The sequence below is a fragment of the Oncorhynchus mykiss genome, chromosome 21, assembly GCF_013265735.2.
Source record: "Oncorhynchus mykiss isolate Arlee chromosome 21, USDA_OmykA_1.1, whole genome shotgun sequence".
Classification (NCBI taxonomy): domain Eukaryota; kingdom Metazoa; phylum Chordata; class Actinopteri; order Salmoniformes; family Salmonidae; genus Oncorhynchus; species Oncorhynchus mykiss.
The window spans coordinates 12,557,082-12,574,667 of record NC_048585.1 but is presented as its reverse complement, the minus strand read 5'-3'; the positions used below and the strand labels follow the sequence as shown (position 1 = coordinate 12,574,667).

At 45.8% G+C, this 17,586-nt stretch overlaps 1 protein-coding gene across 1 annotated transcript in view; it reads left to right on the top strand.

The window, feature by feature from the left end:
* LOC110490697 (plexin-B2) overlaps positions 1-16,742 on the top strand; it is a 171,824-nt gene extending 155,082 nt beyond the window's left edge. Inside the window, exons 26-38 of the mRNA XM_036956929.1 lie at positions 60-289; positions 541-722; positions 1,606-1,672; positions 2,505-2,651; positions 2,799-2,955; positions 4,719-4,819; positions 7,142-7,226; positions 7,504-7,655; positions 9,111-9,271; positions 13,267-13,479; positions 13,689-13,764; positions 13,873-13,947; positions 14,580-16,742. Of these exons, the coding sequence (XP_036812824.1) occupies positions 60-289; positions 541-722; positions 1,606-1,672; positions 2,505-2,651; positions 2,799-2,955; positions 4,719-4,819; positions 7,142-7,226; positions 7,504-7,655; positions 9,111-9,271; positions 13,267-13,479; positions 13,689-13,764; positions 13,873-13,947; positions 14,580-14,684 (1,751 nt within the window). The 3' untranslated portion in view covers positions 14,685-16,742. The remainder of the gene's footprint in view (positions 1-59; positions 290-540; positions 723-1,605; positions 1,673-2,504; positions 2,652-2,798; positions 2,956-4,718; positions 4,820-7,141; positions 7,227-7,503; positions 7,656-9,110; positions 9,272-13,266; positions 13,480-13,688; positions 13,765-13,872; positions 13,948-14,579) is intronic.
* Positions 16,743-17,586: the final 844 nt, after the last annotated feature.

Below are 17,586 nucleotides of genomic sequence, written 5' to 3'. Positions count from 1 at the left end.
GTTGTTGCGTTTGGGTTCTACTAGGAGCTAGTCTTGTTGTGTTCTGTATCTTCCTCCAGACCTGATGATTGAGATGGAGGACCAGACCAATGACCTGAGTGAGGCCAGGATCCCCTTCCTGGACTATAAGACCTACACAGACCGGGTCTTCTTCCTGCCCTCTAAAGACGGGGACAACGACGTCATGATCACTGGCAAGCTGGACATCCCCGAGGGGCGGAAGGTCATCGTAGCTCAAGCCCTCAACCAGTTCTCTAACCTGCTCAACTCTAAGACCTTCCTCATCAATGTAGGTTTACTCAGCTAGCTGAGATGACTGACTGTTTCTCTCCCTGTCTGTCTGGCTCTGTCTGCCTGTCTGTTAGTCTGTCTGCCTGTCTGTTAGTCTGTCTGCCTGTCTGTTAGTCTGTCTGCCTGTCTAAAGTACCTGTGCCAAGATACAGTTTGAGTATTGCCGTCGTTCTATACCTACAGATGTTCTATGGAGTTATACTGAGTTGCTAACCCCATCTCTCTGTTGCGTTCTCTGTGTGTTCTCAGTTCATCAAGACCTTGGAGGGCCGTCCAGACTTTAATGCCAGGTCCAGGGTCTACTTTGCCTCGTTACTGACCGTGGCTCTGCATGGTAAACTAGAGTACTACACAGACATCATGAGAAGCCTGCTGCTGGAGCTGATGGAGGAATACGTGCACAGCAAGAACCCCAAACTCATGCTGCGCAGGTGAGACACACCCTGCCTTCCAATCAGGCTTGTCTTCATGAAAACAGGCATTTGTTATTGGACAAGGTTCGATAGTATCTCTCTGTTGCGTAGTGTTTTGGTATGGTGCCTAGTAAACCTAGGTGGTGACAGTAGTTAACATGCTGACTGTGTGTGTGCAGGTCAGAGACAGTAGTTAACATGTTGACTGTGTGTGTACAGGTCAGAGACAGTAGTTAACATGTTGACTGTGTGTACAGGTCAGACAGTAGTTAACATGTTGACTGTGTGTGTACAGGTCAGACAGTAGTTAACATGTTGACTGTGTGTGTACAGGTCAGAGACAGTAGTTAACATGTTGACTGTGTGTGTACAGGTCAGACAGTAGTTAACATGTTGACTGTGTGTGTACATGTCAGACAGTAGTTAACATGTTGACTGTGTGTGTACAGGTCAGACAGTAGTTAACATGCTGACTGTGTGTGTACAGGTCAGACAGTAGTTAACATGCTGACTGTGTGTGTACAGGTCAGACAGTAGTTAACATGTTGACTGTGTGTGTACAGGTCAGACAGTAGTTAACATGCTGACTGTGTGTACACAGGTCAGACAGTAGTTAACATGTTGACTGTGTGTACAGGTCAGACAGTAGTTAACATGTTGACTGTGTGTGTACAGGTCAGACAGTAGTTAACATGTTGACTGTGTGTGTACAGGTCAGACAGTAGTTAACATGTTGACTGTGTGTGTACAGGTCAGACAGTAGTTAACATGTTGACTGTGTGTGTACATGTCAGACAGTAGTTAACATGTTGACTGTGTGTGTACAGGTCAGACAGTAGTTAACATGTTGACTGTGTGTGTACAGGTCAGACCGTAGTTAACATGTTGACTGTGTGTGCAGGTCAGAGACGGTGGTGGAGAGGATGCTGTGTAACTGGATGTCCATCTGTCTGTATCAGTTCCTCAGGGTGAGACTCACCTTTTTCATTCAAACCTGCTCTCTCTCTCTCGCTCCTCTCTCTCGCTCTCTATCTCTCTCGCTCCTCTCTCTCGCTCCTCTCTCTCGCTCTCTCTCTCGCTCTCTCTCTCGCTCCTCTCTCTCGCTCCTCTCTCTCGCTCCTCTCTCTCGCTCCTCTCTCTCGCTCCCCTCTCTCTCTCTCTCTCGCTCCTCTCTCTCGCTCCTCTCTCTCGCTCCTCTCTCTCGCTCCTCTCTCTCGCTCTCTCTCTCTCGCGCTCTCGCTCTCTCGCTCCTCTCTCTCGCTCTCTCTCGCTCCTCTCTCTCGCGCTCTCGCTCTCTCGCTCTCTCGCTCCTCTCTCTCGCTCCTCTCTCTCTCGCTCCTCTCTCTCTCGCTCCGCTCGCTCGCTCCGCTCTCTCTCTCCGCTCTCTCTCGCTCCTCTCCTCTCTCGCTCGCTCCTCTCTCGCTCGCTCCTCTCTCGCTCGCTCCTCTCTCGCTCGCTCCTCTCTCGCTCGCTCCTCGCTCGCTCCTCTCTCTCTCGCTCCTCTCTCTCTCGCTCCTCTCTCTCTCGCTCCTCTCTCTCTCGCTCCTCTCTCTCACTCTCTCTCTCTCTCGCTCCTCTCTCTCTCGCTCTCCATTTCTTCTAATGTTTTAGATGAAATGTTCCAATTTATTTGGTCTTATTGATTTTTGGATTAAAGCGCTCTTTAAACAATCAGTCATGTGTGACAGTGAACATGGAGCCGTATCTTCAGTAATTACACTGAGAGAACGGTCTCATTAGAACTGATGAGCTCACTCCCCTCTCGCTGTGTGTGTGTGCATCTTCACTTTGTGTGTGTAGGACTCTGCGGGCGAACCCCTATACAAGTTGTTCAAGGCCATCAAGCACCAGGTAGAGAAGGGCCCAGTGGACGCTAAGATGAAGAAGGCCAAGTACACTCTGAACGACACGGGGCTCCTAGGGGACGACGTGGAGTACTGCGTCCTGGTGAGTACACTCTGAACGACACGGGGCTCCTAGGGGACTGTGCCCAACATGTTGCTAGCATGTACCAAAACAAATGGGTGTGACCTAATCATGAGCTCAGTGTGATTCTGGATGATAGATGATTGACAGCTGTGTGTGTCCAACCAGACCCTGCAGGTGCTGGTGCACGGCGAGGGACCAGACGTGACGCCGGTGAAGGTGCTAAACTGTGACACCATCTCTCAGGTGAAGGAGAAGATCATTGAACAGGTGTACCGCAACCTGCCCTACTCACAGAGACCCAAGGTGGACAGTGTTGCTCTTGGTGAGAACACACATGGTTCTACCACTGTTATCCTGTGCTAAGAGTTGGGGGAAACAACAATGAGTTTCATATTTTTGCACGTACGTTAGTCTACATACAGTTGAAGTCAGAAGTTTACATCCACTTAGGTTGGAGTCATTAAAACTCGTTTTTCAACTCCACAAATTTCTTGTTAACAAACTATAGTTTTGTCAAGTCGGTTAGGACTTCTACTTTGTGCATGACACAAGTCATTTTTCCAACAATTGTTTACAGGCAGATTATTTCACTTATAATTCACTATATCACAATTCCAGTGGGTCAGAAGTTTACATTCACTAAGTTGGAATTTCCAGAAAATTATGTCATGGCGTTAGAAGCTTCTGATAGGCTATTTGACATAATTTGAGTCAGTTGGAGGTGTACCTGTGAATGTATTTCAAGGCCTACCTTCAAACTCAGTGCCTCTTTGCTTGACATCATGGGAAAATCCAAATAAATCAGCCAACACCTCAGAAAAAAATTGTAGACCTCCACAAGTCTGGTTCATCCTTGGCCGCAATTTCCAAACACCTGAAGGTACCACGTTCTTCTGTACAAACAATAGTACACAAGTATAAACACCATGGGACCACGCAGCCGTCATACCGCTCAGGAAGGAGATGAGTTCTGTCTCCTAGAGATGAACGTACTTTGGTGCGAAAAGTGCAAATCAATCCCAGAACAACAGCAAAGGACCTTGTGAAGATGCTGGAGGAAACAGGTACAAAAGTATCTATATCCACAGTAAAACGAGTCCTATATTGACATAACCTGAAAGGCCACTCAGCAAGGAAGGAGCCACTTCTCCAAAACCACCATAAAAAAAGCCAGACTATGGTTTGCAACTGCACATGAGGACAAAGATTGTGCTTTTTGGAGATATGTCCTCTGGTCTGATGAAAGGAAATTAGAACTGTTTGTCCGTAATGCTCATCGTTATGTTTGTAGGAAAAAGGGGGAGGCTTGCAAACCAAAGAACACCATCCCAACCGTGAAGCACGGGGGTGGCAGCATCATGTTGGGGAGGTGCTTTGCTGCAGGAGGGATTGGTGCACTTCACAAAATACATGGCATCATGAGGAAAGAAAATGATGTGGATATATTGAAGCAACATCTCAAGACGTCAGTCAGGAAGTTAAAGCTTGGTCGTAAATGGGTCTTCCAAATGGACAATGACCCCAAGCATACTTCCAAAGTTGTGGCAAAATGGCTTAAGGGCAACAAAGTCAAGGTATTGGAGTGGCCATCACAAAGCCCTGACCTCAATCCTATAGAACATTTGTGGGCAGAACTGAAGAAGCGTGTGCATGCAAGGAGGCCTACAAACCTGACTCAGTTACACCAGCTCTGTCAGAAGGAATGGGCCAAAATTCACCCAACTTATTGTGGGAAGCTTGTGGAAGGCTACCCAAAACGTTTGACCCAAGTTAAACAATTTAAAGGCAATGCTACCAAATACTAATTGAGTGTATGTCAACTTCTGACCCACTGGGAATGTGATGAAAGAAATTAAAACTGAAATAAATCATTCTCTCTACTATTATTCTGATATTTCACATTCTTAAATGAAGTGGTGATCCTAACTGACCTAAGACAATGAATTTTTACTCTGATTAAATGTCAGGAATTGTTTAAAACTGAGTTTAAATGTATTTGGCTAAGGTGTATGTAAACTTCTGACTTCAACTGTACCTTTCAGTAATATTCTAATGTATAAGTTGCACTTCCCACCCCGTCCACAGAGTGGCGGCCTGGCTCTACAGGGCAGATCCTGTCTGACATGGACCTGACATCACAGAAGGAGGGAAGGTGGAAGAGACTCAACACCCTGGCACATTACAACGTGAGTGGCTGGCTGAGGACTTCAGCCTGGTATTTGTGTTCTCTCTGAATATCTTCTCAGCTTACTGTATAGTTAATGTGAATATCTATCAGGGCTGGCTGAGAACTTCAGCCTGGTATTCGTGTTCTCTCTGAATATCTTCTCAGCTTACTGTATAGTTAATGTGAATATCTATCAGGACTGGCTGGCTTTATTAACGTTGAATTGTTCCTGGGCTAAAGATGTTCGGAGTTGAGCATGCCATTGAAATGTTGGGTTTTGCTATTTCACAGTTTAATGAAACTATGTGAAACTCAAACTATATGTTTCTGTACTGTGTTAACTATACAGAAAGTATTCAGACCCCTTGACTTATTCTAAAATAGTTTAAATAATTAAAAAATTAAAATAATCCCCCAAGCAATCTACACACAATGCCACACGATTTGGAAAGGCACACTCCTTTTTATATAAGGTCCCACTGTTGACAGTGCATGTCAGAGCAATAACTAAGCCATTGAAGTCTAAGAAATGGTCTATAGTGCTCCGAGACAGGATTGTGTCGAGGCACAGATCTGAGGAAGGGTACCAGGGGGAAAAATGATGCAGCATTGAAGGTCCCCAAGAACACAGTGGTCAAACTGAGCAATTGGGGGAGAAGGGCCTAAACAGTGTTTAAACCCTTTACAATGAAGATCTGTGAAGTTATTTGGATTTTTACGAATTATCTTTGAAAGACAGAGTCGTGAAATGGGACGTTTATATGTGGTACGGTACTGTGTTAACTATATGTGGTACTGTGTTAACTATATGTGGTACTGTGTTAACTATATATGGTACTGTGTTAACTATATGTGGTACTGTGTTAACTATATGTGGTACTGTGTTAACTATATGTGGTACGGTACTGTGTTAACTATATGTGGTACTGTGTTAACTATATGTGGTACTGTGTTAACTATATGTGGTACGGTACTGTGTTAACTATATGTGGTACGGTACAGTGTTAACTATATGTGGTACCGTGTTAACTATATGTGGTACCGTGTTAACTATATGTGGTACAGTGTTAACTATATGTGGTACGGTACTGTGTTAACTATATGTGGTACCGTGTTAACTATATGTGGTACTGTGTTAACTATATGTGGTACTGTGTTAACTATATGTGGTACCGTGTTAACTATATGTGGTACCATGTTAACTGTATGTGGTACTGTGTTAACTATATGTGGTACTGTGTTAACTATATGTGGTACTGTGTTAACTATATGTGGTACTGTGTTAACTATATGTGGTACTGTGTTAACTATATGTGGTACCGTGTTAACTATATGTGGTACTGTGTTAACTATATGTGGTACCGTGTTAACTATATGTGGTACTGTGTTAACTATATGTGGTACTGTGTTAACTATATGTGGTACGGTACAGTGTTAACTATATGTGGTACGGTACTGTGTTAACTATATGTGGTACTGTCTTAACTATATGTGGTACGGTACTGTGTTAACTATATGTGGTACTGTGTTAACTATATGTGGTACGGTACAGTGTTAACTATATGTGGTACGGTACAGTGTTAACTATATGTGGTACGGTGTTAACTATATGTGGTACTGTGTTAACTATATGTGGTACTGTGTTAACTATATGTGGTACGGTACTGTGTTAACTATATGTGGTACGGTACTGTGTTAACTATATGTGGTACTGTGTTAACTATATGTGGTACTGTGTTAACTATATGTGGTACGGTACTGTGTTAACTATATGTGGTACGGTACTGTGTTAACTATATGTGGTACGGTACTGTGTTAACTATATGTGGTACGGTACAGTGTTAACTATATGTGGTACAGTGTTAACTATATGTGGTACGGTACTGTGTTAACTATATGTGGTACTGTGTTAACTATATGTGGTACGGTACAGTGTTAACTATATGTGGTACTGTGTTAACTATATGTGGTACGGTACAGTGTTAACTATATGTGGTACTGTGTTAACTATATGTGGTACTGTGTTAACTATATGTGGTACTGTGTTAACTATATGTGGTACTGTGTTAACTATATGTGGTACTGTGTTAACAATATGTGGTACTGTGTTAACAATATGTGGTACTGTGTTAACTATATGTGGTACGGTACTGTGTTAACTATATGTGGTACTGTGTTAACTATATGTGGTACGGTACAGTGTTAACTATATGTGGTACTGTGTTAACTATATGTGGTACTGTGTTAACTATATGTGGTACTGTGTTAACTATATGTGGTACTGTGTTAACTATATGTGGTATGGTACTGTGTTAACTATATGTGGTACTGTGTGTTTCAGGTGAGAGACAATGCCACACTGGTGCTGTCCAGAGTGCTTCACACCCATCGCCAGTTCCACCAGAACCAGGATAGCCATGAAGAAAGTGAGTCCGATTTCATTATATCCTCAGTATGTTATCCCTGGGCACAGATCTAGGATCAGCCTACCTGTCCTCCAATCCTAACCTTAACTATCAGGGTGGGTAATGCGCTACTGACCTGAGATCAGCATCTTGGAAAAACTTCTCAACTTTGGGTCGTGTTCATTATGGCCAAACATTTTGCATGAGGAAACAAAAAAGAGTTGAGGTTGTCCCACCCTGTTTGAGTCTGTTGTCTTCTGTTTGATGCCCACTGAACATGTCCCTGGTGTCCCTGTAGAGAACGCCCTGTTGGAAGATGACAAGGTGTTCCACCTGGTGCGGCCAGCAGACGAGCTGGATGAGGTCAAATCTAAGAGAGGAAGTTTGAAGGCCAAGGCCACGACTAAAGCCATCGCTGAGATCTACCTGACACGACTGCTCTCTGTCAAGGTTAGTCAGTCTGATAACTACACTACCTACAGCAGTTATAGCACTACGTAGAGCAGTTATAGCTCTACCTACAGCAGTTATAGCACTACCTACAGCAGTTATAGCTCTACCTACAGCAGTTATAGCACTACCTACAGCAGTTATAGCACTACCTACAGCAGTTATAGCACTACCTACAGCAGTTATAGCACTACCTACAGCAGTTATAGCACTACCTACAGCAGTTATAGCACTACCTACAGCAGTTATAGCTCTACCTACAGCAGTTATAGCACTACCTACAGCAGTTATAGCACTACCTACAGCAGTTATAGCACTACCTACAGCAGTTATAGCACTACCTACAGCAGTTATAGCACTACCTACAGCAGTTATAGCACTACCTACAGCAGTTATAGCACTACCTACAGCAGTTATAGCACTACCTACAGCAGTTATAGCACTACCTACAGCAGTTATAGCTCTACCTACAGCAGTTATAGCACTACCTACAGCAGTTATAGCACTACCTACAGCAGTTATAGCACTACCTACAGCAGTTATAGCTCGACCTACAGCAGTTATAGCACTACCTACAGCAGTTATAGCACTACCTACAGCAGTTATAGCACTACCTACAGCAGTTATAGCACTACCTACAGCAGTTATAATAGGGTTATAACACCTTTAGCACAGTGCAGAATTACTTCTACATTACTGATTTGACCCGGAACATGTAGAAGATGTAGCACTGATTGGGTGGGTGGACAGGAGACACACTGATTGGGTGGGTGGACAGGAGACACACTGATTGGGTGGGTGGACAGGAGACACACTGATTGGGTGGGTGGACAGGAGACACACTGATTGGGTGGGTGGACAGGAGACACACTGATTGGGTGGGTGGACAGGAGACACACTGATTGGGTGGGTGGACAGGAGACACACTGATTGGGTGAGTGGACAGGAGACACACTGATTGGGTGGGTGGACAGGAGACACACTGATTGGGTGGGTGGACAGGAGAGACACTGATTGGGTGGGTGGACAGGAGACACACTGATTGGGTGAGTGGACAGGAGACACACTGATTGGGTGGGTGGACAGGAGACACACTGATTGGGTGGGTGGACAGGAGACACACTGATTGGGTGGGTGGACAGGAGACACACTGATTGGGTGGGTGGACAGGAGACACACTGATTGGGTGGGTGGACAGGAGACACACTGATTGGGTGGGTGGACAGGAGACACACTGATTGGGTGGGTGGACAGGAGACACACTGATTGGGTGGGTGTAAGTGTATGTTGGTGTACTTAATGTGAGCTGATTTTGTATCCGTGTCTGTCAGATACTGTCTACTGACCACCTAATATGATATGTGGTTGTCCCACCTAGCTATCTTAAGATGAAGTCGCTCTGGATATGTCCTACTGTGTGTGTCCTAATGTGTGTGTGTCCTCGGTGTGTTGCAGGGTACTCTGCAGCAGTTTGTGGATGATTTCTTCCGCAGTGTGTTGTGTTCTGGAGCCGTGGTTCCTCCTGCAGTTAAATACTTCTTTGACTTCCTGGATGAGCAGGCTCTGAAACACGACAACGTTGAGGAGGAGACCGTCCATATCTGGAAGACCAACAGGTACACACACACACACAAAAACACACACGCATATGAACACTACACACGCGCACACACACATGCATGCACGTAACCACACCCACAGATATGCACACTGTATACACACAATAGTTCAGTACCTCCAACCTTCTTCTACACTTGACTGCTTCTCACCATGTTGTAGTCCTAGGGTCTGACTGTCCTCATCGTGTTGTAGTCCTAGGGTCTGACTCCTCCTCATCGTGTTGTAGTCCTAGGGTCTGACTCCTCCTCATCGTGTTGTAGTCCTAGGGTCTGACTCCTCCTCATTGTGTTGTAGTCCTAGGGTCTGACTCCTCCTTACCGTGTTGTAGTCCTAGGGTCTGACTCCTCCTCACCGTGTTGTAGTCCTAGGGTCTGACTCCTCCTTACCATGTTGTAGTCCTAGGGTCTGACTGTCCTCATCGTGTTGTAGTCCTAGGGTCTGACTGTCCTCATCGTGTTGTAGTCCTAGGGTCTGACTGTCCTCATCGTGTTGTAGTCCTAGGGTCTGACTCCTCCTTACCGTGTTGTAGTCCTAGGGTCTGACTCCTCCTCACCGTGTTGTAGTCCTAGGGTCTGACTCCTCCTTACCGTGTTGTAGTCCTAGGGTCTGACTGTCCTCATCGTGTTGTAGTCCTAGGGTCTGACTCCTCCTCATCGTGTTGTAGTCCTAGGGTCTGACTGTCCTCATCGTGTTGTAGTCCTAGGGTCTGACTCCTCCTCATCGTGTTGTAGTCCTAGGGTCTGACTCCTCCTCATCGTGTTGTAGTCCTAGGGTCTGACTCCTCCTCACCGTGTTGTAGTCCTAGGGTCTGACTTCCCTCACCGTGTTGTAGTCCTAGGGTGTGACTTCCCTCACCATGTTGTAGTCCTAGGGTCTGACTGCCCTCACCATGTTGTAGTCCTAGGGTCTGACTGCCCTCACCGTGTTGTAGTCCTAGGGTCTGACTCCTCCTCACCGTGTTGTAGTCCTAGGGTCTGACTGCCCTCACCATGTTGTAGTCCTAGGGTCTGACTCCTCCTCACCGTGTTGTAGTCCTAGGGTCTGTCTCCTCCTTACCGTGTTGTAGTCCTAGGGTCTGACTGTCCTCATCGTGTTGTAGTCCTAGGGTCTGACTCCTCCTCATCGTGTTGTAGTCCTAGGGTCTGACTGTCCTCATCGTGTTGTAGTCCTAGGGTCTGACTCCTCCTCACCATGTTGTAGTCCTAGGGTCTGACTGCCCTCACCGTGTTGTAGTCCTAGGGTCTGACTCCACCTTACCGTGTTGTAGTCCTAGGGTCTGACTCCTCCTCACCGTGTTGTAGTCCTAGGGTCTGACTCCTCCTCACCGTGTTGTAGTCCTAGGGTCTGACTCCTCCTCATCGTGTTGTAGTCCTAGGGTCTGACTCCACCTTACCGTGTTGTAGTCCTAGGGTCTGACTCCTCCTCACCGTGTTGCAGTCCTAGGGTCTGACTCCTCCTCACCTTTTTGTAGTCCTAGGGTCTGACTCCTCCTCACCGTGTTGTAGTCCTAGGGTCTGACTCCTCCTCATCGTGTTGTAGTCCTAGGGTCTGACTCCTCCTTACCGTGTTGTAGTCCTAGGGTCTGACTCCACCTTACCGTGTTGTAGTCCTAGGGTCTGACTCCTCCTCACCGTGTTGTAGTCCTAGGGTCTGACTCCTCCTCACCATGTTGTAGTCTTAGGGTCTGACTCCTCATCGTGTTGTAGTCCTAGGGTCTGACTCCTCATCGTGTTTTGGTCCTAGGGTCTGACTCCTCCTCACCGTGTTGTAGTCCTAGGGTCTGACTGCCCTCACCATGTTGTAGTCCTAGGGTCTGACTCCTCATCGTGTTGTAGTCCTAGGGTCTGACTCCTCATCTTGTTGTATTCCTAGGGTCTGACTGTCCTCATCTTGTTGTAGTCCTAGGGTCTGACTCCTCCTTACCATGTTGTAGTCCTAGGGTCTGACTCCCCCTTACCATGTTGTAGTCCTAAGGTCTGACTCCTCCTCACCGTGTTGTAGTCCTAGGGTCTGACTCCACCTTACCATGTTGTAGTCCTAGGGTCTGACTCCTCCTCACCGTGTTGCAGTCCTAGGGTCTGACTCCTCCTCACCGTGTTGTAGTCCTAGGGTCTGACTCATCCTCACCGTGTTGTAGTCCTAGGGTCTGACTCCTCCTCACCGTGTTGTAGTCCTAGGGTCTGACTCCTCCTCACCGTGTTGTAGTCCTAGGGTCTGACTCCTCCTCACCGTGTTGTAGTCCTAGGGTCTGACTCCTCCTCACCGTGTTGTAGTCCTAGGGTCTGACTCCTCCTCATCGTGTTGTAGTCCTAGGGTCTGACTCCTCCTCACCGTGTTGTAGTCCTAGGGTCTGACTCCTCCTCACCGTGTTGTAGTCCTAGGGTCTGACTCCTCCTCATCGTGTTGTAGTCCTAGGGTCTGACTCCTCCTCATCATGTTGTAGTCCTAGGGTCTGACTCCTCATCTTGTTGTATTCCTAGGGTCTGACTGTCCTCACCGTGTTGTAGTCCTAGGGTCTGACTCCTCCTTACCGTGTTGTAGTCCTAGGGTCTGACTCCTCCTTACCATGTTGTAGTCCTAGGGTCTGACTCCTCCTTACCGTGTTGTAGTCCTAGGGTCTGACTCCCCCTTACCATGTTGTAGTCCTAGGGTCTGACTCCTCCTTACCATGTTGTAGTCCTAGGGTCTGACTCCTCCTTACCAGGTTGTAGTCCTAGGGTCTGACTCCTCCTTACCAGGTTGTAGTCCTAGGGTCTGACTCCTCCTTACCAGGTTGTAGTCCTAGGGTCTGACTCCTCCTCACCGTGTTGTAGTCCTAGGGTCTGACTCCTCCTCACCATGTTGTAGTCCTAGGGTCTGACTCCTAACTCCCCTGAAACCCCTGGACGTTATCAGAGTGAATTAGTGAACTCCTGTTGATGGGAACTATTAAATATAGATAGTGCTTGTGATGCGTATTGGATTGACAGGTGGGGATGAGTGGCAGAGTAAGATCTCTAGTCAGGATGAGGAGATGAAAGACTGAATTCATTAGACTCTAGAGACATCTCTCTCACTATCCATCATCTCTTCTTTCACTCACTTACTCTTCCCCTGTTTCTCTCCTCTCCTCTCTCCATTCTCAGTCCCTTCCTAAATGTCTCTCTCCTGTTTCACACACTTACTAACCCTCTTTCTCTCTCTCCCTCCCTCTCCCTTTCTCTCCCACCCCTCTCCTGCATATCAGCAAGAGGGGACATCAGCAAGCCAATTAAATGAGGGCTTTCAGTGAATGTGATTCAGCTAAAAAGGCTTGTTAATTCTCCCCCAGTATCCTGGATAATGTTCCCCAGGCCTGTTCTCCAGTCAAGAAGAGGTTTGTAGGGGTTAGAGCAGGTGTGAAGCTGAGCTGGCTAGAGGGGACGGAGAGGAAAGAGACAGATAGAGGGAGAGAACGTAAGACCTTGAGCGGGAGAGTGAGCATCCAGCCAACAAATATAAATTCTTAAAGAGGCTGTAGCTCGGTGTACCCCGAGGTGACCTGGAGGATAAGACACACACACACAGACAGACAGACAGACAGACCGTAGTCATTAGGAATTCACTGGACCAAGGCTGATTCAGAGGTAGATGGAGATCAGATTACCCCTGCAGGCTCCCCCAGTCAGCGTTTTAATAACACAGCACTTCTAGTCCTTCTCAGAGGAGGAGCATCACACCACTGTAACAGGATTTATTTTTGGACTGAGGCTGCTTTATTAGGCTTCATTCAGTCATACACCTGTTTAGTTGTGCTTTCCTGGGTTGAGTTCAGATGTCTGGGTTTGAGTGACTCAGCTTGTCTGTGAGGCAGAAGGAAAAGGGATCTGTTATCTTGTTAAATTAGATGGGAAGGAGTTGGCTTTTAGTTTGGATAGCCTGCGACTGTTTCACCTTGCTCTCATGCTGGGTTGCTCTGCGCGGTGCGGTGTGTGTTGGTGTGTATACTAATGTGTGTGTTCTCTATCCCCAGCCTGCCCATGCGTTTCTGGGTGAACATCCTGAAGAACCCTCACTTCATCTTTGACGTGCACGTGACGGAGGTGGTGGATGCGTCGCTGTCCGTCATCGCTCAGACCTTCATGGACGCCTGCACCAAGACGGAACACAAACTGAGCCGGGAATCTCCCAGCAACAAGCTGCTCTATGCAAAGGAGATCTCCACCTATAAGAAGATGGTGGACGAGTGAGTTCTCTCATATTCATCCCTTTTCATGATTGACTGCCCATCAAATGAGCCGATACTGCAGTACTCTTGGCCAATATAGAGAATAGGTTGCAGTCAGAACACACCAGAAATACTCTCTTCTAGTGCATCAGAAACAACACAAGGGGATAGGTTGGTAGGACCTGGCAGCCAATCAGACATCTCTCTATCATTCTGTCTCTCCTCAGTTACTACAAGGGAATCAAGCAGATGGTCCCAGTCAGTGACCAGGACATGAACACACACCTGGCTGAGGTGTCCAGGGTACGTACACGTGAACTCACATCTGTTTGTACTTGTGTGTGGGCAGTCTTCTATTGCATCATCAGAATACAACAATAAAATTCATCCTTCCTTCTTTGTGCTCTCCAGGAACACACAGACACGCTGAATACCCAGGCAGCCTTGCACCAGCTCTACCAGTATGCCAGCAAATACTATGACGGGGTAAAAACCTTAGGACTCACTTCCTTGTCTGGTGGTTTGAAGGCCCTATCCACTTGGTTAGGAACCTTAGGACTCACTTCCTTGTCTGGTGGTTTGAAGGCCCTATCCACTTGGTTAAGAACCTTAGGACTCACTTCCTTGTCTGGTGGTTTGAAGGCCCTATCCACTTGGTTAAGAACCTTAGGACTCACTTCCTTGTCTGGTGGTTTGAAGGCCCTATCCACTTGGTTAAGAACCTTAGGACTCACTTCCTTGTCTGGTGGTTTGAAGGCCCTATCCACTTGGTTAAGAACCTTAGGACTCACTTCCTTGTTTGGTGGTTTGAAGGCCCTATCCACTTGGTTAAGAACCTTAGGACTCACTTCCTTGTTTGGTGGTTTGAAGGCCCTATCCTCTTGGTTGACTACATCCTGTAGGAAATTAGACAAATTAATGTCACTTGCTGTCGCAGGAAAATCTGTTTACTAGTGTCTCTTTTGTGTCCTCTCTCATTTTTCCCTCCCTCCCTCCCTCCCTCCCTCCCTCCCTCCCTCCCTCCCTCCCTCCCTCCCTCCCTCCCTCCCTCCCTCCCTCCCTCCCTCCCTCCCTCCCTCCCTCCCTCCCTCCCTCCCTCCCTCCCTCCCTCCCTCCAGATCATCCAGTCTTTAGATGAGGACCCAGCCGCCCAGAGTAAACAGCTGACCCTGCGGCTGCAGCAGATAGCCGCCGCCCTCGAGAACAAAGTCACCGATCTTTAACCTCTGACCCCTAGAGAAAGGGGGAGGAGCTATGGGACCACTCTGTAGACCAAGATGAGGGGGACCGGAGACTGAGGCAGACTTCAGACTATTACAGTATCAACCATGAAGAGCTACACATATCTCTTCCCCCTAGAGACATGAGAAGCTGTGGGAAACTATTGCGTTTTGGCCAAAATACTTGTAAAGGAGCAGAGCTACTGGGCCAAAGTTGGACAGGGTGATCCCTAATCATCAGTCTCCCTCTCTCTCTCTCTGACTCTATGGATCCTATAGACTGAATGAGCAAGGGCCTTCAGTGTAGTCCCTGAGTGAGCTAGCAGACTGTAAACCCAGCCTACAGAGGATATACGGTACACCACCACTGACCAACCATAGCAACTATACCTGTCAGTCCCATGATATACAACCTGGTGTTGATGACTTGCAGCTTGCACAGAGAATCAGATGTTTAATGTGCTCCAGAGTAGACCCGACTTAGGAGAGTGGTGTTGTATGTAAATATATTTTTATGGCACAGGCTTTATGCAAAAGACGCTTTACATACCAAGATGAAATTATTTTTTAAAGGATGGATGGGCACAACTAAGTTTGTTAATTTGTGTTTTTAAAAAGTTTCTAGAAGCGAAGAAGCAGGGTGTTCCATGATGTCATATCCTGTGTTTAATCGATTGGTTGCTTACTGTGTAATCTGCATTGCCATTGGCTAGTTATGACTGGTTAATCACTTTGTTTTTGTCATGATTTGTATTTGTCGCTGATATATTTTGGATGTGGGTTCTCAGTGTAGTGCACTATGCAGGGGAATAGGGTGCAGCCTTGAACCTCTTCACATGATGACTGTGTCCCTATTCAGGGTCAGCTCTCCCCTATACGGTAGTAAAACCAGCCCACCGGACTAAAAGATGAAGCATATTCATACTGTACCATTGATATCAACGTCTCACTGAAAGTAACTGGTGGACATAGTCAAGCGTGTGTGGGAGCTCTAACTAAGTGCCAATACACAGTAGAGCTGAAGTTGAACATCTTCTCATTTTTATACAATAAATAAATCATTTGTCTTCATTTTTCCATCTTGGGTCCAGACATAGTATGTATGTGGATAGATGAATCAGGGCTCTGTTTATCTGAAATAGTACTATGTGGATAGATGAATCAGGGCTCTGTTTATCTGAAATAGTACGTATGTGGATAGATGAATCAGGGCTCTGTTTATCTGAAATAGTACGTATGTGGATAGATGAATCAGGGCTCTGTTTATCTGAAATAGTACGTATGTGGATAGATGAATCAGGGCTCTGTTTATCTGAAATAGTACGTATGTGGATAGATGAATCAGGGCTCTGTTTATCAGAAATAGTACTATGTGGATAGATGAATCAGGGCTCTGTTTATCTGAAATAGTACGTATGTGGATAGATGAATCAGGGCTCTGTTTATCAGAAATAGTGTGGATAGATGAATCAGGGCTCTGTTTATCAGAAATAGTGTGGATAGATGAATCAGGGCTCTGTTTATCAGAAATAGTGTGGATAGATGAATCAGGGCTCTGTTTATCTGAAATAGTATGTATGTGGATAAATTAATGTTTATCTGAAATAGTAACCACTTTAGCTCAATGCTGATAGTATAGAATGTTTGCTGGTATGTTTTATGCCATAATTGTTTTTCCTGTATCATTTTTTAAAACTGTTTATTTCAAAATGGCTCTTATTGTCGTTGTAGACCATTGCCTGTGTGTGAAACATGAGACTCTAGATATGGAAAAGAGAAATGCTAAAATGATCATTACTTATGTATATAATTGAATGGTACTTGTGTAAATCATTGAGCTGTGAACCACCATGACTTGTGGAGGTTGTCTACAGCACAGGTACTGCCTTTCTCTAGTGATCCCTGTCACCACTGTCAATTCTTCTGAAACCATTTCAATGGATTTCAAACATCCTTAAATCATTTGCCAAATAGTTGTCACGTCGTCATCAGCTCGTTTGTTTCTTCTGCTATGCAACTGTTTCATTTTGAATCACTCCTCAAATATATTTTAATACTAAACCACTGTGTTGCTGTGTTGTCATGCTGAAGCTATAGGGGGTAGATGAATAGAATGTCTCTATGGTACATGATGTGATGCTGCATATATCCTCACATATTGACCTGGTTATGTCTTTAAGGTGCATCCAAAATGCTACTTATATAGTGTGCTACCCCAAAAAAGTGCACTATAAAAGGCAATAGTGGTGTTTGGGGCGCTGCCTAAGTGTGTCTGAGTTCATCTGAGCATTGTTAGGTTGTTCCTTACTGTGTTCACCACTCATAGGGTCAAATGGGGACACTTGTGCAACTCTGATAAATATTAATGTGTCTTTTGAATTGAAATTCAAGTCTTTCCTCAACTACAGGATTAGTCTCATTTCATCTGAGGATGCTGGGTTCTCCTTGCTTGCCAGCTATATGGGTGAATGAGGACTAATCCTAATATGGGATATGACTAAGCACCTAACTCAGATACTTGGATGAATGAGGACTAATCCTAATATGGGATATGACTAAGCACCTAACTCAGACACTTGGATGAATGAGGACTAATCCTAATATGGGATATGATTTAACACCTAACTCAGATACTTGGATGAATGAGGACTAATCCTAATATGGGATATGATTTAGCACCTAACTCAGACACTTGGATGAATGAGGACTAATCCTAATATGGGATATGACTAAGCACCTAACTCAGACACTTGGATGAATGAGGACTAATCCTAATATGGGATATGATTTAGCACCTAACTCAGATACTTGGATGAATGAGGACTAATCCTAATATGGGATATGATTTAGCACCTAACTCAGACACTTGGATGAATGAGGACTAATCCTAATATGGGATATGATT